At 39.3% G+C, this 22095-nt stretch overlaps 2 protein-coding genes across 10 annotated transcripts; one reads left to right on the forward strand and one right to left on the reverse strand.

Moving 5' to 3' along the window:
- Window positions 1–546: 546 nt before the first annotated feature.
- On the reverse strand, window positions 547–5497 carry c2h4orf33 (chromosome 2 C4orf33 homolog). 6 transcript variants are annotated; one of them, XM_042436211.1, is made up of 6 exons: window positions 5415–5497; window positions 4053–4246; window positions 2527–2587; window positions 2359–2410; window positions 2067–2266; window positions 547–1432 (listed from the first exon to the last, which is right to left on the reverse strand). In XM_042436211.1, exons 2-6 carry the CDS (start codon window positions 4231–4233, stop codon window positions 1336–1338), a joined length of 591 nt encoding a protein of 196 aa, XP_042292145.1. In that variant the 5' UTR covers window positions 4234–4246; window positions 5415–5497; the 3' UTR covers window positions 547–1335. The 6 variants fall into 6 exon arrangements, with proteins under 6 accessions (XP_042292145.1, XP_042292132.1, XP_042292153.1 ...); XM_042436198.1 differs by lacking the exon at window positions 5415–5497 and adding an exon at window positions 4754–4902 and having other exon boundaries at window positions 4053–4233; XM_042436219.1 differs by lacking the exon at window positions 5415–5497 and adding an exon at window positions 4581–4901 and having other exon boundaries at window positions 4053–4233.
- sclt1 (sodium channel and clathrin linker 1) lies at window positions 4977–21876 on the forward strand. Of its 4 annotated transcripts, none has more exons than XM_042436154.1 (22): window positions 4977–5015; window positions 5447–5494; window positions 6115–6182; window positions 6463–6515; window positions 6685–6757; window positions 7024–7079; window positions 8428–8563; window positions 9376–9498; window positions 9669–9734; window positions 10523–10593; window positions 12063–12153; window positions 12532–12623; window positions 13035–13212; window positions 13759–13857; window positions 17407–17478; window positions 17640–17714; window positions 17837–17979; window positions 18140–18332; window positions 19815–20011; window positions 20604–20682; window positions 21318–21413; window positions 21585–21876. In XM_042436154.1, exons 2-22 carry the CDS (start codon window positions 5461–5463, stop codon window positions 21642–21644), a joined length of 2055 nt encoding a protein of 684 aa, XP_042292088.1. In that variant the 5' UTR covers window positions 4977–5015; window positions 5447–5460; the 3' UTR covers window positions 21645–21876. The 4 variants fall into 4 exon arrangements, with proteins under 4 accessions (XP_042292088.1, XP_042292102.1, XP_042292080.1 ...); XM_042436146.1 differs by having other exon boundaries at window positions 4984–5084; XM_042436160.1 differs by lacking the exon at window positions 4977–5015 and adding an exon at window positions 5303–5321.
- Window positions 21877–22095: the final 219 nt, after the last annotated feature.

Raw genomic sequence — 22095 nt, forward strand, 5'->3', positions numbered from 1 at the left:
GATCTGAGAGGAACCTCTGATAAATACACGGGCTCCACAAGGGGCTGTAGCGAGGGCAAGGGGGGAAAGACTCACAGTGTCATGGAAAGAAGACAGAGATTTGTGAGTCCCCAGTCATTGTGTGTGTGCGCTCCTGTGTATGTTGGGGATCAGAGGGCCTGTGATCTCAGCTTTCAAAAGTAGGTGGAAAAGCCAGCGAGGAGGACTTTGATATCCTATATGAGGGGGGACAAACTCAGGATGAGCCAATTCAATATTCCAAGTAGCTTTTGACCTACTTTATTTCAATTTATTTGCCATGAAGAATCCATATCATACAACTATTTGGCATTATAAGGGGACAGATTTCCCAAATGAGATATAACATGTTATTTATATTTATTAAATTTTGTTACATTTGGACTAATCCAGGCTAACTGCTTCCCCATTTCCAGTCTTTATGCTAAGCTAAGTTAAGCTAACCGTCTCTAACTACATACAGTATTTCCCAACAGAAATAAGAGTTATATCAATCTTCTCATCTGACTTTTAGCAAGGAAAAGCACATTTCAGAAAGCATTGCTTTAATAGACAGACATGGCACTGAAACATGATCATACATCAGAAATCAAATTAAATTGACATTTGCCAAACAGTCACATAGGAAAAAAAATTACAAAAACACTTCATCAGCACTATGTAATCAATATATTGACACATTTAATTGTAAAAGGAAATGACAAAGGGATTGGAATGATTGCAAAAGGATCTAATTACAATAGAGCACTACATCAAAAGCTCTGGCACGTATCTCTGGAGAACAGATTTTTCACTTCAGTGGTGTGTGTATGATCGTTTGTGTGTTTGTGTGTGTGTGTGTGTGTGTGTGTGTGTGTGTGTGTGTGTGTGTGTGTGTCCTGGCAGTCAGGGCAAAGAATCACAGAACCTGCTGTGGTTTATCTCACTGAAGTGAAATGCACAGGCTACACAGAAGCTGAATGTCAAAGTGAGCATTCGTTGCCACCATGCACAGTGTAACCGCTCTAGGTCACACACTGCCGAGGCAATTTAAGGCGACGTCCAATACCTTGTGATGTGTGTGTGTGTGTGTGTGTGTGTGTCTGCGTGCTTCCATGGATGTGTGTGAAGGCTAATGCGCACTGACAAGCTGATAACATATTCCTTGTCATATCATTTCACATCATTAACTAATAAAGATTGATTGCCCTTTGTTCTCTGTCAATGAGTGTTTGTACTATAACCCTGCAGCCATGGTGTATGTGTGTTCATGTATGTGTGTGTGTGTGTCTGTGTATGCAAGAGAGAGACAGACAAAAGGGAGTGTTTTTGAAAAGCTCACGGCTTTCCCTTCCACAAATCAGACTCTGGCTGGACCCAACCTTCTCCCATGATGCTTTGCAGGCGGAAATTTTGGAAATACTCCAGGCGGTGGCTAAGGGACAGAGAGAGAATTTAAAATAAGATGCATAAACTTTCACACTTATAATAATGCTCATAAATCTGGATGCAAAAAATGTACAAAAAAAAACATTAAAAGGGGCACTCCACTGATTCTACACATAAAGATCAGTTTACTCAACATGAGGATTAGTACTCAGCCTGTATAAACTGTTGAAAAATATCTTGTGTGGCTATGAAGGGAGGTTTCTAAAGTCTGAGAAAGTAACTCATAATCCTGATGATGTCATCATGGTTATCTTGTTTGGGGCTTGAGACTTCAAATTTATAACAGAAAGTCTATGTTACGAACTGGGATGTGGATTTTAAAATACATGGGCAGAGAGAGAGGGTCTAAGTAAAGATACTGTGGAGTTGCATTGTGGGTATTGTAGGATACAGTGTTTTTGGAGCTTGATCCATGCTACTAAAAGTCAGGATATTTCTGCTGCTTTGATTTTGACCATTCTTTCTTAAATCTTAAACAAGTCCCTAAACTTTATGTAAGTGCACTATCTAATTGCTGGAGTATCCCTTTAAAACCAAACAATGTTTTGCTATGAATAATGTTTTTGTATATGAGCTATGTGACCTCAAACAACTGTACTCATAGGACACAGTATACTCACAAGTTGGGTTTTTGCCCTTCCACTATCTCCTCTTTGGGGATGGGGTAGAGAGCCTCATATGTACGGTTCTCTCCAGAGCCGTGGATGGCATAAGAGTTCATCTTGTTGACATTGGGAGGGAAGTACGACCAGGGGATGAGAGCCTCACCCATCCACTTGTCCCCTGTGATTGTGGCGCCAAACACCATGGGCAGTTGTTGCTGGAGACAGAAATCAAGACAAATGAAATACTTACAATTCCAAACACAACGTATCGCTGTCCCCTTCAATAACTCCCTTGATGTCTGCCCACCTGGAATGCTTGGCCGACTCCAGACAGCAATAATATCAGGTGCTGTCCATGTCTAAAATGAAAACATGGAGAAGATGTCTCATCGTTGTGCTGTGCCTTTACTTGTTTGTATTGAGGATGTCTATGGTAATAGACATGGATGTTATAACAGCTTAGCTGTGTACTTACGGACAAACCTCCACCTCTAGGTAATTTTCAGTAGTACTATCAAGGAAGAAGGACTCCGCAACTGAGGAGATGAAGAAAAAAAGAAAAACAATTTTAATCTGACATTAACATACTGCTTAAGTGGTGTGATTAACCTCATCAGAAAAGAAAATAATTGAATAATTTGAATAATGTATTTTAAGTTACAGTTTAACAATAATATGTAAAAATAACAGATATACAGTATAAACATTCAAACAAGATACAAGCACACCCACTAACCTAACAGCGTGCTCATTATCTACCTAGATGATAATGGGGTTGGTTTCCAATCTAATAAGTAACATTAATGAGGCCAAAATATGTGGGGCTCATTAACTGGAAATCGAACTTACTTAAGGTCAATTAGATGGGATTGTTATTACTCAGCCTCATTACAGGGTTTAATTGCTGTGTCACCATAATAATGATAATGCAATTACTATTATGGCCTCATAAACAGAACTAGTCCCAAGTCTCTCCATCCTCATTGGACTATACTCATAATTTTATCTCAGCTTGTAGAGTGGCCTAAAACAGCATCTTTCTGACTAAATCCCTGAATCGTGACTGGAATTACAATGTGATGAGAAGTACAACAACTCTGGGTGGAAACCATAAAAGCAACACCTGTACAATATAGTGCAATCTGTTAAAATAGGCCATAAACACAACCTTTGTGAGGTTCATCATGTTCTGTTTGAAGCAACACTAAGGAGTCTGAGTCAGTGTTTGGCTTACTATAATCAGTGAAAGGACATTTTGGGAAATACACCTTTTCATTTATTGCCAAGAGTTAGATGAGAGTATCAACACCACTCTTATTTGTCCATTCAATATGAAGCTAATCAAAGCTAAAAAACAGTTAGATTACCATAAAGACTGAAAAGAGGGGGAAAATGCAACTTGTTTTTATACCATGTTTTTTGTACATATTAAACAAACAATATACAACATATTAATTACCCAGCTTTAGAGGTGCTGGTAGGTGGATTTTTTTTTAACCTTTCAACAAAGGCAGGCTAGCAATTTCCCACTGCTCTCAGTCTTTGCACTAATCTAAGCTAACTGGTTGCTGGCTGTAGCTTCATATTTAACAGACATATGAGATTGGTATCAATCTTCTCCTCTAACACTCAATAACAAAACTAATATTTCCATTAACTATTAATATAACTATTAATTAAGCCATGCATTTAAAAAAAATAAATAAATAAAAAAAAAGATTGATTGGCACGGATTGAAATTTGTATTAATTTCCAAATAAACTGGTAGAATAGTTTCTAAAAGGGTTTTAAAAATGTAGCTACTTTTAGTTATTCCATTTGCTAATTTGACTTCATATCACATTCCATCTAAACATTTCACTTTACTTACAGACATTCTTAATGAATTTGTCAACAAATCCCTAAATGCTCTTGCTACAGATATAGGCTACTATTTGCATGTGAGAATAGCTGTTTAATGAAATACTACTCTGGGTCTGTGCTCCTACTTTTCTTACCCACCCTCATAATCCCAGAGTCCAGGGAAGGGCTGGCCAGGGGGTCCTGGAGGGGCTGCTGGGTCATTGAAGAAGGGACCAAACACCTGCATCTTCAGCCCTCCTTCACCGGGAGAGAAAACAATCCTGATAGGGTCATGATTCACAGGGTCGCTATCCCAAGTGTGCTGGATCACAAACTCCATCTGCGTATTAGGACTGGAAGAAAAAGTCAACCAGGATGAGAATCTGCAATGTGACCATAGTGACACGGTGCATCACTGAATTGCAAACTTACAGAGATACACAGCATAGCAGGATGTAGATGAGTGTCATAAACTGTAGTCCACGAGCTAACCCCATGTTGTCAAAGACTCACTGGCTGAAATACTCACTATGCTGCAGCTGAGCCTGTCATGTCCTAATATACTCAGCGGTTCGCTCTTCAAGCAGTTTGTTATCATGTTAGGTTGATGTCAAAATCAGTTACTCAATAACTTATCAAGATAGTAAAACTGACTTCCTGATAGAGAAAACAGGAAAATGAACTTACTTTATGATTAGTCCCGACTCCAATTCTGGACTTATAGAAACAAACTACCACGTAGACGTTATTTTACAACAGAAACTTTCAGAAACATAACCAAAATCACATTTTATTAACAAACAAATGACCAATTAAGCCAAGAGCAATCGAACAAATACGTTTGCTACTTTCTAACAAACCAGACAAGCCGCCTTTGGTGAAAGCATAATCTCTTTCCACAAAAATCGTTCGTAACCCAAACTGAAAATTTTAAAAATTAATAGTTTATATTAACACAGCCTTCAGAATATATCCGACTGAGGCTTCTTCCCCGTTACACAGAGCGGAACCTTCTCTTTGATCACTCTCTTGTACAGACCGGACAACTTCAGCGGTGCGCTTCTGTACTGTCATTGGTTGTTATTTGTTTGCTTCAAAACGGACGGCGGAACCGAATATAAAGTAAAACCAAAACACTTGTGTATTAATATTTTAAAGAAAAACGCGTCACACAAGACACTTATATAACTCGTAAGTGTCACCTCTAACTAAATACGTTTTGTGTTGTACGTTAGCTATTAGTTTAACAGATGAAAAGGTATAGTTAGCTTAATTAATGTTAGCTGCCCGCAGGGTAACCACAGGCAACGCTAAGCTAGCTGGTAGCTCTCCGTACAGTGAAATGTTTGTTGCAGCTTTGTAATGCCGTTACCTGAAGGCATGTATTTTTGGAAGATCCTACACTGAAACGGTGCCTTGAAATCAACTGTAAATATTACTAGTGTAACGTTAACGGTCACCGATTGTATATGACTCTATTTTAATGTTAATGTTTAGGTAGTTTTTTTTTTTTTTTTTTACCTGCCAACGTAAATTGTTTTGCTTCCATCTAGAGCACACCTGCAGCATGGAGGCAGAGGTTGAGTTTCTGCGTGATCAAGGTAAGGGCGGACCAAGGAGTTTAGCACCAGCTGGTTTTCATGTCTATCACAGTTGTTCGAGGAAGGTTTAAACTTGCACAAGTATCCAGATGGGGAGTAATAACAGACTTTGAAGTCCAGATAATCCACCATGACCATATGACATTTATAGGACACGGAACTACGAAACTACACACCACCAGGTGTAAACAGGGCCATGTTTGCTCCATCATGACTATGTTATGTACTTACACGAAAACACTGTAATGTAGATCATGTGGTATAGATTAGCTATGAATTCACCTTCCCTGATAAATGAATTACAATGACATCAATAAATAGGCTAACAACATGGCCAATACTTATCAAGAATCTTTGAATCAGTTAATAGATTTGACTTGGCATTACAAATTCAACTAATTCAGAGCACTTACAGGCTGAGAAAATAAATACTCAAAACAACATCAGTTTGGTATTTTTCTGCTTTAACTATACCTAATTGGTGAGTGGGACTATTTAAAAGCCCATTTGTGAAAATTTGCAATTTCAAAACAGTCCATTTCAAAACTAAAAACCTGTTAACTCTGAATAGTGGAGCATCATGAGTGTATATGCTTGACAGTGTGTGTATGTGTTTCAAGTCCACAGGTTAAATTCGGCTCTCAGCCAATATCAATATGGACACCGCGCTCAATCCACATCATCCCAGGTACAAAGGCATCATCATAAACCATTATAAACTTACAAAGATTTAACTCAGCTAAAATTATTCAGGCTCATTATTTGGTATCTTCAGTAAACAATGTGGTTGGCTTTGTCAGAAAATTATTCAACAAGACATACAACATATCATTCATGGTGAAAGCTCTTTTCCTTGTAACCCTTCCATCTGTATTTTGTTTTGTTACCGAAGTATTTAGTGAAGATTAACTACTACTACTGGGCCCTTAATGTTTACCCTCTCATTCTGCATGCCTTATGTTCATCAGGTTGAGGAGGCAAGACGGGCAGAGTCTCCTGCTCCCTGGTTCTCTGATAGAAGGTTAGGCACAACAAAAGTCTGTGTGTCTCCTGCTAATTCCTTGACACATTTTAGAGACACACCAGAATCACTCAAGATTTGCAAGCCATTCTTACATGACAGTCAACACATTCTTGTTGATGTGATTGCCCCGAAGCGCAAGTGACATTATTATTCATCTGCATTACAGTATAATGGCTCCTCTGATAGCTGAGTATGATCGGCACATGGATGAAATGACTGAACAACTGCAGAAATACCAGGTGAAAAACACAACATATTCTGAACAATGAAGCACACAAAAATGCTAAATTGAGTAGTAGAAAGTCTAAGGCTTTAAAAGATAAGTGAGGAATACTGGATCTCTTGATCCGAGTTTGTTTTTGAAAACATATTCATATTGGCTTCTTCTAAAGAAAACTTGCCCTGTATACATTTTTAGTTACTTTTCAAATGTGCCAGAAAATGTATAAGCATATCTTAACTAATTAATAACACCCAGTGTTGATCTACTTGTTCAAATCAACAGGTGTCGATGACAGAAGTCAAAGTGAAGTTGGAGAGGCTTGTCAAGGAGAATGAAAGGTAAACAAATTCTTCTGGTGCCAACATATAGAAAGTGGTTACACAATAGGAGACACAAGCAAACATTTATCACATCAAGATGTTACTGCAGAATATCAGATTCTAATTTGTTTTCTAACTTGAATTATAATACATAGAGTGACTCTGATTGTATTGGTATGTCACCAGAAATAAAGGTTAGAATGGGTTGTAAAAGTACAGTAGTAATGTTAGTTTGGTTGGTAATCAAGGCATCTGTACTATTTAAAAATACAGATGAGCAAAATGTGTTTGAGTGTAATTGAGGTTGTGATATTTTGTTTTAAATCTAAAACTATCAGTAATTTCCCCCCAAAAAATTTTAAAATATGAATTAACCTTTAAACACACAATATGTGATTCATGCTGCTAGGGGTCTCAAAACAAAAGACAGAGTGTGATGATGATGATGTGAAGTAGTGTGGGATCATGGGAGTTGTTGTCTTCATTGTAAAACAACCAGCTTCTCCTGGTTAGGATTACTTCAGTGTTCATCATTTAGGATGTTTTTACCAGGAGCCGAATTATCCACAGAGGTGTCCTCCTCTCCAAAACAAACAGACGCGGTGATTAAAACAGGTAAAAACACTGAATAAAGCAGTTTCACATTAAAAATCAGTGTTTCTCAAATGCTGTTCGGTGGACACAGGATGTCCGGTAGCAGTTGCGAGCTGAGCTGCTGCTAACGTTTGCTTGTTTCTCTGATAACTTAAGATACCGACGTTCAGCAGGTTTTTATTGTGAGCTGAATTATCCACAGAGGTCTCCTTCTCTCCAAAACAAACGTACATGGTGAATAAGACTGTAAAAACAGTTAGTAAAGCAGTTTCATGTTAAAAATCGCTGTTTCTCTGATGCTGTTCGGCGGAAAGATGACGTCGGGAGGGGCTGCTAGCTGAGCTGCTGCTAACGTTTGCTCAGCTTGTTTCTCTGATAACTTAAGATCCAGACGTCCGATGACTAAAATCCTTCATATGGTTAAAAGATATAGTTAAAAATGGCCAAGATCTAAAAAAGTTTATCATAAAATGTGGCTTAAAACTGAATAAAAGTCAATTTATGACAGTTTTTGGCAGGCAACCACAACACCAACATACTATCTTGTATGTGTGTACTCTTTGGTAGAGGGGGTATGACGCCATTGATGGGCGACCAAATGAAATGGACCGTTACCTTGATTAAAATTACAGATTTCTCTGGGTTTGAAAATTGTTGGAAACATTTGGGATAATGTAAGTACACAACTCAACAAATATATAACATAGATCTAGTTGTTTTTAGACATTTTAATGCAGAATAGTTGCATATTATAGCTTTAAATATGTTGCAGACTGCACGCAGAGCTAAGGGAGTCTGTGGAAAGGCAGCTTCATGCCATGCCGGTGGCTTCAGGAGTGGAGGGAAGCACATTGGAGGAGGAAGCAGTCATTAGAAACCTTCAAGAACAGGTCCAGCTGTCTGAACAGGTCTGCACATGCCCATATGTGATGTCTAAAGCTACATAGATGAAACCTGTAGTTACAATCATGTGTCTATACTGTGATTAGTATTTGTTGCACAGTGTCCTTGGTATAATCTGAAGGACATTGTGATGAGTGTGCTTGTTTGCTATCTTACTTGGAGTTATATGAAAGGATCAATATACATTTTGATCTCTGTGCATTCAGTAAAGTGATTGTTCCAAGGTGTCTTTAATTTGTCTTAACACAAAGCTTAAATGGAGGGGGAAACAACCAGCTGAACGTTGTCAAAGGTCCTTTCAAACAAGTTTTAAACTGTTATATTTACATGTTGTATACTGTACATTTTACACGTGCAGTAATAGAAAACATGACATAATGGGTCATTGAGTAATTAGCTCTTGCATTGGAGCTATTAACTGACAACAACAGCTGGTCCCAGTGGCTCTACACAGCACTGCCCCTATAATAGAGTTGCCACCTTTACACACTTTTTAATAACTCTGAACAAAACCCAGATTATTTTTTATTTAGTGGTGACTCGCTTGCTAGCTAACACCGAAATAGGCAATTTTGGAGCTGTTGTAAGGCATTATTTGTCCTTGATTTAGTCAAACTGTTTTCCTTGCTGCCGGTGTTTGTCCTACTCCGGGTGAAATAAGTCCTGGACCAGCCTCTTTACTGAATACACAGAGAAGATTAGTGTTGTTACTGTCATCTAACTTCTAGTAAGGAAGCCACAATTTTGTAAAACATGCATAAATGCCTCGCTGAGTGTGCATCAGTGTCTGTGTGTATTCTCGTGTGTATTTATGTAGGAACGGGTGCAGGCCATGGAGCTGTGGCAGACAGCAGCACAGGAGCTGGACCGTCTCCAGCAGGTCTATCAGAAGACCATCTCTGATGGACAGATCCACGATGCTCAAAGACAGCAGCTCAAGGTGTAGTGTTCCCACGTTAGCGTGCACAGCTCTCCACCACTAGATGGAGCCATTATCATAGAAATTAGGTTAATTAGAGCAGTTTGGCCTCAGTTAATGCTTGGTGAAAGCATGAGGTAATTACGAGCATTTAACTTTTATTGAATGCCCCCTTTTTTTTCCCTTCATAGGATCAGCTTGTTCAGTTCCAGCAACACACGCACAAACTCCAAGTGGCCAATCAGAAACTGGAATCGGTAAGTGACGGTTAATTAAAAGTGTGTTAAATTATTGCCTCCTAATTAGCCATGGGATCGAAATGCTCCTGCTTCTCTGAAATGAACTCTGCTCTAATAATTAATCTTGTAACTAAGTGAAACGGATTCTAAATCACTCTGGTAGTCAGCCAGAACTGTCTTGGCTGTATAATGGACTGTCAACTCGCTTGGTAATCCTCTAACTACCTTAGCTATTTCCAGCACATACTGTTACACTCTAGCCGCTCTCTTTCTTTCTCTCTCTCTCACACACACACACACTTACTCAAACACCTACGGTCGTGCATTAAAAACACTCAGCATTAAACTGTTTAGACAGTTTTATTTACAGAGACAGTTACCTGACAGACGCTCAACCTTACTTGGAGGTTAAGGCGTACAGTATGTTTACAGAATATATTTATTCCAACAAAAACCCATGCATGCACACACACATGCATTACTGGTGCTTACTTTGTACACAATACAGTGTGTGAGGAGAGAGTAACACTATATCCCTCTGATGCATTTTTAATGAGAGGGCAAGCCTTGGGCTTTCACCTCTCTGACTTTTCATACAAGCAGCCTCTTTCAGTCTCTGTATGTGAGAGCGCTTGACTTTGTAGCAGTGAGTGACAGACAGAGGCTCCTTAACATTTGCTCTAAATAGGACAGAAAGTTTTTAAGAAAGAAGTTGTAGGAGAAGGTTAGTTTAGATATAAAGTTTGAGGTCTTTGTTTGGAATCATGCCACACAAATGGAAGTCTTGTCTGTCTTGCCACACACAGACAAACCAGCAGTTCCTGAAGACGATGACAGAGCAGAGCACGGAGATGGAGGAGCTACACAGCCAGCACAGGTAACTACATGCGGTGTAGATTCAAAATGGCTGCCAGCAGAAGTATTGCTCCGTAAACGTGTTATGCGATTTACCGTTAGAACGCCAGGTATGTCTAAGCTGACATTACTTGTATCCCTTTGCCAACAATTTTCTTGTGTTTGAACATCAGTTGAAAAGATATGTCCTGTGTCCTGTGAAGTCACATACAAGACAACAGGTTGCACTATTGTGGAAAACAGACTTTTCACTTAAGAAACACACAAAAAGAGCAATAGCAGGTTTAGATAATAATAATAATAATGTAATCAAAAATACAATCAGAAGTACAATGCATTATATTTCTGAGAGAGAGAAAACATACCAATGCCACTTCCTAAGATCCCTGTTTCTCTCTACCAGCTGGGCACTCACCCAGTTCTTAAGTACCTCTGTACGCAAGCAAAAATATCTACAGTCGACCGCGAAGGTCAGTAGACAGATTTCAAATAGGATCATGGTTCAGAGGTTGACTAGTCTATAGGTAGGATGTCTTCACAGGCATACATTATACACAGGTGTGTTATCAAGCTTCAGGAATAAACAACAAAACATCTCCATTTATGTCCACACAGTTTCTAAGGCAGTAGGTTAAGGTATAGATAGACACAGCAGGTTGGTGCGTGGACCAGGCATCGAGTGACACAAATAACCTGTTTACAAGTGTCCGATAGATATGCCAGGCTTCATGTTGCAACCCAGCTGTCTTCAAGGGCATGAGACAATACAGAAAACAATAGAAGATATTAAAATGAAAGATATATGAATGATAACCTTTTATTAAATTACTTTCACAGCACCAGCACAGATAATTCAAGCTTGTGCCCAGAAATGGGTAACGTAAGGCAAAGCAAGTTTATTTGTATAGCACATTTCAACAACAAGGCAATACAAAGTGCTTTACATGATACGTTCACCATTAAGACAAAATGCAAAAGAAAGGCATCATAAAAAGACATTTAAATACAATTAAAAATAGTTATTAAAGATTTAAGATGCTTGAGACACTGTTACAGTCGTCGAGTCTACTGAAGATACATCTTTAATTCTTAATATATTCTTCAGGTGACAGTAGACTGACTGAAGACAGACTAATTGTTCTTCCTTGGCTCCAAAAACAGTTACTTCTGTTTTGTCTTTCTGAAATTGAAGAAAATGATTAATAATTATCATTACAGATGAATCTTTACTTATTTTCATTTAATCCATGAATTACTTGTAATGGATTATGGGATGAGAAATTACTTTGGTGCGGAAGAGTTTACAACCCCAATCAGGTGGAAAAAGTGCAGCGTGCATGACCACTTCTACATTGCGCTGTTCCAGATGGGTGTTGCTTTTAGATATTTATTGTAGTTATTATCTAAAATGTAAACCTTTGACTTTCAGGGGAATTGTTATCACCAAATAATGCCATGCATAGACTGTTTTCTCTTTGTGTCCTGGTGTAGGCAGGCCAAAGCTGAGCTAAGGATGGCCACAGCCAAAGTGGATGAGATGACCAAACTTCTGCAGAATGTGCAGGACCAGATACAGAGACGGGTGAGGGAGAAAAAAAAAAAAATCAATAGAATAGAAGTGATGAAAGTAGTAGAGAACTGGTTGAATAATGATGATTGATAATCAAGACATTTATTGAATGAAATGCTAGATATTTGATGGTTATAGATTCTCAAAAGCAAGTTTTTCTTGCCATGAATGTTTCATTTTGTTTTTTCCCTGTTGGTGGAAGTAAGTGATCGATTTTAAGGTATTACTTTGGGCTCATGAACTTGTCATAAATTTCAAAAGATAAATCCATTAAAAGAAATTAATGGATTAAATTTTTTTTAAAAAGTGAATAAATTAAGAAAACAATTACTGTAATGACATGGTTCCTTGCGACCCTGCTCTGAAGGCCATTTGTGTGTATTTATTTAGGAGGAAGATGTGGCAGAGGCTCAGGGTCGAGAGGAGGCAGCAGACAGACGACTCCAGCAGCTTCAGTCAGCCTTGAGTCAGCTAGAGGCCAGGTCAGCACATGATAAACTGCTGCTTCACCCGCAAACCCCTTTTCCATCCCTCTTCTCACCTTGTCAAGCATTTCAGTCATTTATGAAACGTATGCAGTACGATTTAAATCTGAGATGTGAATTCAAGACTGAAAAGGTGAGAAAATTTGATACATTCTTGGTGAAATCTTGAGAATTTCAGCATGTTTTATGAATGAGACAGTAGACACGATCATATTCAGTTTTTCAATTTGATTTGAAAAACCTTTATAGTTGTATGTAGGTAAGTTGTGGTTGTAACGATCCACAGGAAGTTCAACAGAATTAACCAACCAAGAAGAAGCACTCTTCTTTGGGGAAGCCTTTGAATTTAATATCAGCTCCCAGTGTTTCCACCTGCTGCTGGTTCTCACTACTTTTCTCCATTGCTAGATTAAAAGCTGCATCTCAGGAGGCGGAGGCAGTTCGCAGAGAGCAAACTGTGTGGGAGAGAAAGGTTGGGGAACTCCAGGCGCGTTGCACTACCCTGGAAGAGGAGAAGTATGAAGCCCTGGCCAAAGTCCGAGAGAGTGTTCAGGTGGCTGAGGAGGCTGCACTGCAGAAGGACCAGGTGACTGCAGTAACTTTATCCCCTTTCACACATGCGCTGCAACCCTGAAATTTTCTGGACATTACCCAGTGTGTGAACGCAAATGTCCGAATCAGTCAGACTGGATATTAAACAGACTTTACCCTGCAAGCTCCCTACTATAAAGCCCGTGTAATGTCTGGTTTTACACATTTGAAGCCAGCGCTAATGGGAGAGAGGACTGTGATTTCTCGTAAAATAAAAGCTGTTTTACTTATGATGAAAAGCTTAAAACGCTCAGTTACAACTGCAGCGTACTTTTTGCCTCATATCCTGCCTCCCGCACCCCTCGCCTAAACTAAATGGAGTATATTGTGCTACTTGTGTGAAAGGGCAACTCTGGAAAATGTCCAGACCTGATTCTCCAGACTCCCCATCTTCTCCTTTAGTCTTTTTCACTGGCCTTTACCTCAGTCAAAGTGTTGTGCAGCTGCACTAACACTGACATGTCCTCACATCCCTTCAGCACTATAAAAGTTTGCTCATCTGAAAGGCATACTTGTGTCTGTCTTTACCCTCTCCCTGCAGGCCCTGTTAAGAGAGAAACAGAAGACAGAAGAGCTGGAGAAAACAAAGGAGGCCATCAAACAGTTGATCCAGGATGCTGCAGTCCGCACCAGGAAAGAGGTGGGGAGTTGTTTGTTGTATGGCTCCCTCAGCAAGAAATGCTGGGGTGTTCCTGCAGGAGTTGACACAGCACTGAAAAACTCCATGACAGAAGCTGTCTGGAATAGGCTTTAAAAACTGTTTGGTCGTTAGTTACAAAATATCGGGCAGGTCACAGCTCATTCTACTAAACTATTATTTAAAAGCACTGGATGATGTGAAGATATTTGGTGCAAACTCTATAATTCTCAAAAAAAGAAAGTCACAAAAATTTGAGACACTGCAGAATTTTTGATGTATGATGAGCCAAACATGGAAGCGCAACCTTCAGCTGTACCAGTTGCTCAGCCCTGCTGTTTTTCTTTTTAAACACATGATGCACTAAGCCAAAAGCAAAGAGCTACTCTTTCCCTCTGCCTTACCTCAGTCAAAGACATGGTGATTAATGCTCTATTAATGGGTCTTCTTCATCAAGCCCTTCAACTGTTTAATCCTTTTAATGAAGCCTAGTGTGACTGCAGCGCTGGCTGTCATCTTAGTCACTGGCTGGATTTCAATAAATGACGGTGTTTCAGAGAGTAAGTGTTGATTTGTTAGACTTTCTATAAACTATGGACCTTATCTTGCTTTTGCCTTTTTACCTCCTAGGTAATTTTCTCATGGAGTTGGAGGTTAATGTTAAACAATGCAGCCAAAGTGAAGCGTAATCTCCTCTCTCCCCCATCTTCACTTAAAGCCACATTGAGTGTTGAGATAAGCTTGTTTAATGAAGAGTTAATCCCAAAACTGCTAACATTGGTCAGACTGCACACTTACCTGAGGACTTAAGTGCCACTCAGACATATTTGAGGGGTGGAGTTTCCCAAAATAGAGGTGTGTCCAGGGTTATCTGCTGGTCAGACTCAGAGCTGAGGTTCATTTCCTTTACACAGTTCCCACCCGGGCAAAGAGAGAATTGTTATGACTGCCAACTTTCTCTTTGAGGTCAAGTGTTCTTTCGAATTCCCTTTTTTATAAATGTGTTAATCAACCCCCTAGACTACCAGGATGCTGCAGGCTTGTATTATTTCTGAATAAGGGCATTTAATTTGTTAAAGAAACTATTTTAGAAATAAAATACTGTAAATGAACCAGTTGAGACATTTAATAGCCCTAGACCTAAACTAGTTTTGTGTTTTATGATTATTTATGTCACAGACATCATAGAACACTCCAGCAAGAATATCACAGAGGTTTCTCTATCACATTGATATAATAATACTTCTCCTCTCTTATTTCTTTTAAGCCCTTTGCCTTTGTCTTTCCAAACTAGCGAATAGGCAGAGTATGAAAATGTATATTATTATCATTAGGGGTGTCACGATTTCAATTCTAAATTAGAATCAAAATTAGAATCAAACGAAATGGATCTAAATCAAAAGTAGGATGGGTGATTTTCTTGAGCGCGTCTGAAGGAAAAAAAAACAACAACTTTTCAAAGATGACACAGCGTAGTTTACCAGTAGCCTGCAGCTGCATTACTTTTCGGACACCATGGCCACTGCCGGAGTCGGAGATGACAGAGAAACAACAGAACTAGAAAATCCTACTGATTCCCTGAAGTCACCAGTGTGGAAACATTTTGCCTTTCCTGTGAGTTGTGTAAACAACGAATGCGTCATTGAGTAAAACTACAGTTTGTAGGCTACGCTACACACTTCAGTAAAGTTGGAAATATATTGACAGATTCGAACTTCCCGGATCAATAACTCATAAGTGAAATGTTAGAACACAAACAAAAAAGACACCCCTTTCCTACCATAGTAAGGTAGACAACCTTCACCTAATTTTCACCTAAACGAACCGTCCTCCGAGCTGAACAAATAACATTGGTCTCTATGTACAGCCGGCTGTGAGACGAGTGTACAGGGACTGTCTACAAGGTGCAACACTTGGCCTAAACTTATATTTAGTTTCAGAAACTCAAGCTTTTGTAAAGTACCCTTCTGCCATCTAGTGGCTCTTCTTTCTTTGTGTTTAAGAGTCTGTTCCCAATTGACTGGTGAAATAAATGATTACATTTTAAATAGATTCATTTAAATTTGACCATATGGCCTTATTGTACTACATTCCAACAAAAAGTATGGCAGTTATATCACACTTGATACCATGTGTCTTTGTATCATGTATGTATATATCTTTTTAAAGAGGAAAAATGTAAATGACTAGGGATGCACGATATTATCGGCACGTCATCGGTATCAGCCGATAAAAGCTCTAAAATGAAATATCGGCATCGGCCATTTCTGCCGATTATGAGAGGCGCGGAGAGGAAGTGCAGCCAGCTAGCCTCTGCTAGCCTCCCAGCTAACGTTAGCCCCAGCTCTCCATGTGGATCCAACCAGAGCACCGAGCCCCGGTTTGTTATTCAGGTTAAAGTGGGAAGAAGCAGCGGGTCTGATGGGCAGCCTGAGTGAAGTGGAGCCTGCGGAGGAAGCACCATGACCGTCAGGATGACACAGTCCGTCGAGGAGATGATAAGTTCGGCTGCACAGATAGGAAACACCTCGGCTGACAGGATGTACTACTCTGTTTGGAAAAAAAAAATCTTTTTGGTTTATAACGGTGGTTGGCAACCAGCATTACCGCCACCTTCTGCTCCAGAGTGTGGACCAGAGATTAAATCCTACACATTAATCCTGTCTTTCTAATGAACTCAATGAAAAGTCTACTGCTCCACCCACTTGGCAGGTTCATTAAAGTTTTAATGCTTAGCTCCTGAACTCCAGTCTTCCTAAATTCTTCCCTCATTTATTGTCTTTCTTGATCATACTTAGTCCAATATATGCCTGCATGCATAATAGTCTCCTCAGCCATCTGGAAAAAAATATGTGCATATATCGGTATCGGCATCTGCAATCAGCCACAGTGAGTTGGAAATATCTGCATATCGGCAAAAAATCCAATATTGTGCATCCCTATAAATGACAGTTGTCGGGGCATAAAACCAATGACCTGTTGATCTTTATAAATCAAGACTTGATAGTCTAACAATGGCATAGCCCTCAGTGGCGGAAAAAAAAATGTTTAAATCAAAAATCAAATTGAATTGTGGATTTGGAGAATCATGACACCCCTGATTATCGTTGAAATAGACTGTTCATGGCAGTCAATCCCACTGGAGAACAAGATTATTACTAGATGTTCATCTGCATCTCGACATCATATTATTTATTTCATTCTTGTAAATTAGACTCTACTTTTAATTCATTTTACAATTCCCTATGCATTTATTGAAATTCCACACATGATTGGCATTTGCTTTATCAGTCTGCTTTTTCTTGTACCCCAGGTCTTAAAGGCAAATGCATCCTTGACATGTTTAAAAACCTAATTCCCCAAAAGCTCAACATGAGAATCTCACAACCTTAGAGAGGTGATTTAGAAGTTAAGTCACCAGCTCAAGTATCTTCTTTTTTGTCTAATAAAGTAACTGTCTATCTAAAGGAAAGTGAAATGCAAAGCATTTGCACTTGCATGATCCCAGTAGTAACCGCTCATATTAGAACTGTGTGACTTTATCTTTAACAGGTGGATAATGTGCGTAAGCAGTGCAATGTTCAAATCCATCGCATGGCCGAGGAGCTGTCTGCACTGCAGCTGGTAAGAACTCACCCCGCTAAGGACAAATTCCTTTCAGCATCACACTAAATCCTTTTTCAATCTCTACCTGTCTACTTATCTGTTTTTTTTTTTTTTTTTTTTATTCCGTCTAGAACCCTCCCTTTCCTCACTCTCCTTGTTCTCTCTCCGTCTCTCTCTAGGAGTGTGCAGATAAAGAGTCTCAGATTGAAAGGTCCCTGCGAGAGAGAAAAGCCGTAGAGGAAGAACTGGAGAAGGTATCATTTGAAAGTTCAATGAAACCGCAAGGTGGAAGAAGCTACTGAAGCTAGCTCGATACTATTTGATTATATGGTTTTATGAATGATCCCAGTCAATGCTCTTAATTTTTTTGCTTTAGGTGTATAAAGAGGGCAGAGCAGAGCCAGAGTTCAGGAAGATTGATGCCCTTCACCAGAGGTGTCTAGATGCAGAGAGGATGAAGGAAGACATGAGCATCACTCTGCAAAGCACCCAAAACAAACTAAAAAACATAGAAATGGAGTAAGTGGAATAGTTAACATATAGCATTATAGTTTGGTCATTTTAACTTTTAACTATTATTTCCTTCAGGTGGCTCCATCTTCTGCCAGTAACAATGGCAGCATGAATATAACACTTTGTTCGCCTTCCTCTCATCCATCTTCCATCCGTCTATCTGTAGCTACAGTGAAGAGCTGTCCCGGTGCCAGGAGGAAGTACGGCGGCTGCAGGGCTCTCTGGCTACAGCCCGGGACGACTGTGTCGGCGTCAGTGAGGAGCGGCTCCAACTGCAACAGGAAAACCTGCAGCTCCGCAGGGAGATGGATGAGCTGCGTAAGGCCACCCTACTGGTCCAAAAGAAGGCCAAACAACAGGTAACTTAATGGTTTATAGAAAAAAGAAGGATGTGAAGAGAATTGGAGGAATACTGCAAGTTCTCACTACAAGAAGTGTCAGCTAGGAAAGACTATGTTTAAACCATGGATGTATTATAAGAACCGGATACTGGACTCAAAGACGGGGCCTGCTCATTCCTATGAAAGTTGCTCTCTGAAACCAAAAAGCCAAGAAGTCGCATTCCCACTGTAAAGAAATTACACGGATGTTGGCCAGGCTTCCTGATTGTCGGGTCCATAGAGCTTGCACATTAGAGACCTCCGCTGGCCAAGCCGGCTAACTTCTGGTTGGCTCTCTGCTCACTTGAATGGAGATAAAATTATTTAATTGTGCGGCTTTTCTAGACTTTCCAAGTGTTGTTGGACTGAATGGATCAAATTGTGATACTAAAGTGAGTCATGTCGTGGGGATCAATGCCCTCAAAAAAATGTATTCTCCATTATTCATGCGCTCCTTTTCCAATGATTGTATGTGGGGAAAAAATGCTTTCGGGCCAGTGTGCATCACGTGATAGATCTGGAAGTTTTAATTACACGGTTTGGGCACTATGTCAAATTGGCGTCACAGCTCAGCACTCTTCCTGGGGGCTTGATATAAACAGGAAGAAGGCAGGATTTAGGGAGGAAATGAAGAAAGGAAAGGAAGTAGAGGAGTGGACTGCCTGTTAAAGGGTTATTCCAGTAATTTAGTATTGCACCTCTGTGAAGTAGGGGAACTGGTGAGAGATAGATCAACACAGTCAAAATTGATGCAGCAGAGGCCAAAATATATTGACTCTTAGTCAGACTCAGGGTAAAGCTCTAAAACCCCCAGATACTACAATTCCCACAATGCAACTTGATAAATTTTAACTCTTTTGATAGACCCTCCCAGACCACATATTTAAAATTCCTCACCCCTGGTTTGTAACGCAGACTTTCTGTTATAAAGTCGTAATCAACAACAAGCCACTTAGGACATTAGATGAGAGATGACATCTTCAGACATCTTGTTTTCTCAGACTAGAGAGAGCTTCCTCTAAAGCCGCATTGTACAACTGGCTGAGTAGAACTCCTCATGACAAGTAAACAATCTTCATATGTAAAATGAATGTCCCTGTAAGAAAAGTGGGGGGAAAAAAAGATGAAAGCAGTAGGTAGCAGTATTTGTTCAGCATGTTGATCTGATGTGTTTGCCAAACAAGCATTTGGATTAACAATCGGAGATCTATCACTAAATTAAATATTCAGAAACTTCCATAGAAGTTTGTGGAATGGTTGGCAGAAGATAAAAAAAACAAGATAAAAAATAAATACGGACAATGAAATACATGTTTCTCACACGAGTCATGCTCGCATAAACCGGTTAAAATATTGATATATAATTTAGCATGCATTTTAATTAGTTATCACAATAGATGTATGAATATTCATCTATTGACCTTATGTACACAACCTCCCCGCTCTTCTGCCCTCCCCCAGGTGTCGCAGATGGAGCAGGAGTACAGCCTGAAGGAGCAGGGACTTGACGCACGGGTGAGGGAGTTGGAGGAAAGCAGCCGAAGCTCTAGTGCTGATCTGACGCGCCTCCTCACAGCACAGCAGAAAAGTACTCAGCGCTGGAAGGAAGAGGCCAAGAACCTGGTTCAGGCCTTTGAAACGAAAATCGCAAGTCTCAAGTAAGAACAGATGAAGGTAGATTTTTAACATTCCTAAAGAAAGCACAGAATGATACGTAATACGAGCTGAGAAATGTGATTTGATACCAAAAGGTTACCAGTTCAAATCCTTAAAACGGGCAGGGAACATAAATGATAACACATTTTTATCTGCTCTAACATAATCAGCTAAATTTCATCTGCTGTAATGGAGCTTCCCTGCAAAATGAAGCGTACAATGATAACCAGTATCAAAAACAGTTACTCAACTCTAGTATCCCCAATATGAGACAATTTAAAATAAGATGAGATACATAATTCAATATTCAGTGCAGTACAAATGGTATTTTTATTAAATAAGAAAAAAATACTTCTTCAGATACTTTTTGTTGTATCAGTTTTATCACGAACACTGGATCAAAGACTGAGCAACAGCTGAGGTGAAGCACCTAAGATTCCGATGAAACAAAAATTGACTTCTTGAAGTTGTTTGGCCCTCAGCAACAGCTGTACTACACTGAGATATATTGGAAATATTGAACATTTTGAATCACTTGAAAATGAAACTTTTTTTTTTTTTTTTTACGTTTTTTTTTCTAAATGTTCCTTTCAGGGCAGAGCTGAATCGGCAGAAGCAACGTTCACATGAATTAGAGATACAACTGGAAACTGACCACAACGCCATCGCCGAGGTCTGTGTGACACACACACATGCACACACAGCCATGATTTGTAGTAGTAGAGAGTGTAGCGTTGAAGTGAGCTGAGACAAGGACCAATCTTTCAAAATGTTGGTCTCAAGAGGAATTTAAGATGTTCATCCTGCACTGTAGGACACTGTCTTCTACCTGATGGGAGGAGCTGGCCTTTGCTGTTCAGGCCTTTTCATCCGCTGTTAGCCTCTGCAAATGTCAGGCCTCCTGTTGCCTTGAGTTCTCAGACAAGCAGCTACAAAAAGACAAGAAGCAGAGAGGCACTTTGACTGGAAACCTTGTACATTAGTGTCAAGAGGAGTCAAGTGGAATCAAGCAGCATGATCAAGACATCTGAGTAAAGTTTAATTCAATGCAGTCCATCCTGTGGACTTAATCATAACATTTGGCAACAAAATATCTTATATAAATGATAAGTATTTAGTCACAAAAAGGGTGAAATAAGGATGGTGAGAATGTGGGAGCTGACAGACATCTGTGAGTCCACATCTATGAACAACAGCCAAAAAAAAGTATGTCTGTGATAATGGATAGTGATAATTGCACCATGTTAAGCACAGTGACTTGTATGTTCGTCTCCATGTAATTAAAATTGAATTTGCGTGTTTGTGCAGTATGAGAGGCAACTAGCAGAGTATCAAGAGAAGACTAATCGTCTGCAGAGACGACTGACACAGGCTGAACAAAGAGCATCCACTGCTACACAACAGGTATGACTAAATATATGCTCTGTGTAGGGATATGGTGATATGTATACATATAATGTATATATATATTGTGTATACATATTACATTTTTGTGCTGTTCTCTTGTAATCTGAATGAATACTCATGTTATTTATCTGTTGTGTCATGTATTTCTTTTCTTTTTTTCTTTGACAGTTGACTATGTTGGCGTCCCAGCGAAGGAAAACAGCCATGGTTGATCCAGAGACTTTATAATGGCGACTGTCACTGTACTATAGGAAAAGTAATGTAGCCATGAGAGTAGAACACTTTGCTGTTTTTGTTAATATGATATCAACATGGTGGCCAAAGGCATAAGAGCAATGGTTTTGTCTGATTAAATGGCAACATGTTCCAGTTTAAATGTTGCCTGGTGCATTGTATATATAAGGATGTTATGATGTCTGATGTTTAGTATGTAAAATAAACTTTATTTCTACAAAATATACACCTTCAAAATACACAGTGGTCTTTATTGTATAAAACTAAAATGTTTTACTGGAATTAAAAGCTGTCTAAAATATTTCACGCAGACGTTTTATAAAAAGTGTCAAAAACACAACACAATTTATTCTCCCTCATTGAAAAACACAGAATCTATGAATATGTGATTTCTCATCTGAAAAGTTTAACTACTTGAAACAAGATGTGCCCTACTTGAATTTAC

This window comes from Thunnus maccoyii, chromosome 2, assembly GCF_910596095.1.
Source record: "Thunnus maccoyii chromosome 2, fThuMac1.1, whole genome shotgun sequence".
NCBI classification, from domain to species: domain Eukaryota; kingdom Metazoa; phylum Chordata; class Actinopteri; order Scombriformes; family Scombridae; genus Thunnus; species Thunnus maccoyii.

What these genes read in the sequence shown, in the direction of transcription:
- sclt1 (XM_042436154.1), top strand. Translation starts at nt 5,461, where the DNA reads ATGGAGGCAGAGGTTGAGTTTCTGCGTGATCAAG. An exon ending in AGCTGTCTGCACTGCAGCTG is followed by an intron (nt 17,479 to 17,639) that starts GTAAGAACTCAC and finishes GTCTCTCTCTAG; the next exon opens with GAGTGTGCAGATAAAGAGTC. An exon ending in ACCACAACGCCATCGCCGAG is followed by an intron (nt 20,683 to 21,317) that starts GTCTGTGTGACA and finishes GTGTTTGTGCAG; the next exon opens with TATGAGAGGCAACTAGCAGA.
- c2h4orf33 (XM_042436196.1), bottom strand. Translation starts at nt 4,390, where the DNA reads ATGGGGTTAGCTCGTGGACTACAGTTTATGACACTCATCTACATCCTG. An exon ending in TGGACTCTGGGATTATGAGG is followed by an intron (nt 2,588 to 4,052) that starts GTGGGTAAGAAA and finishes TCATCTCCTCAG; the next exon opens with TTGCGGAGTCCTTCTTCCTT. An exon ending in GAGTCGGCCAAGCATTCCAG is followed by an intron (nt 2,267 to 2,358) that starts GTGGGCAGACAT and finishes TTCTGTCTCCAG; the next exon opens with CAACAACTGCCCATGGTGTT.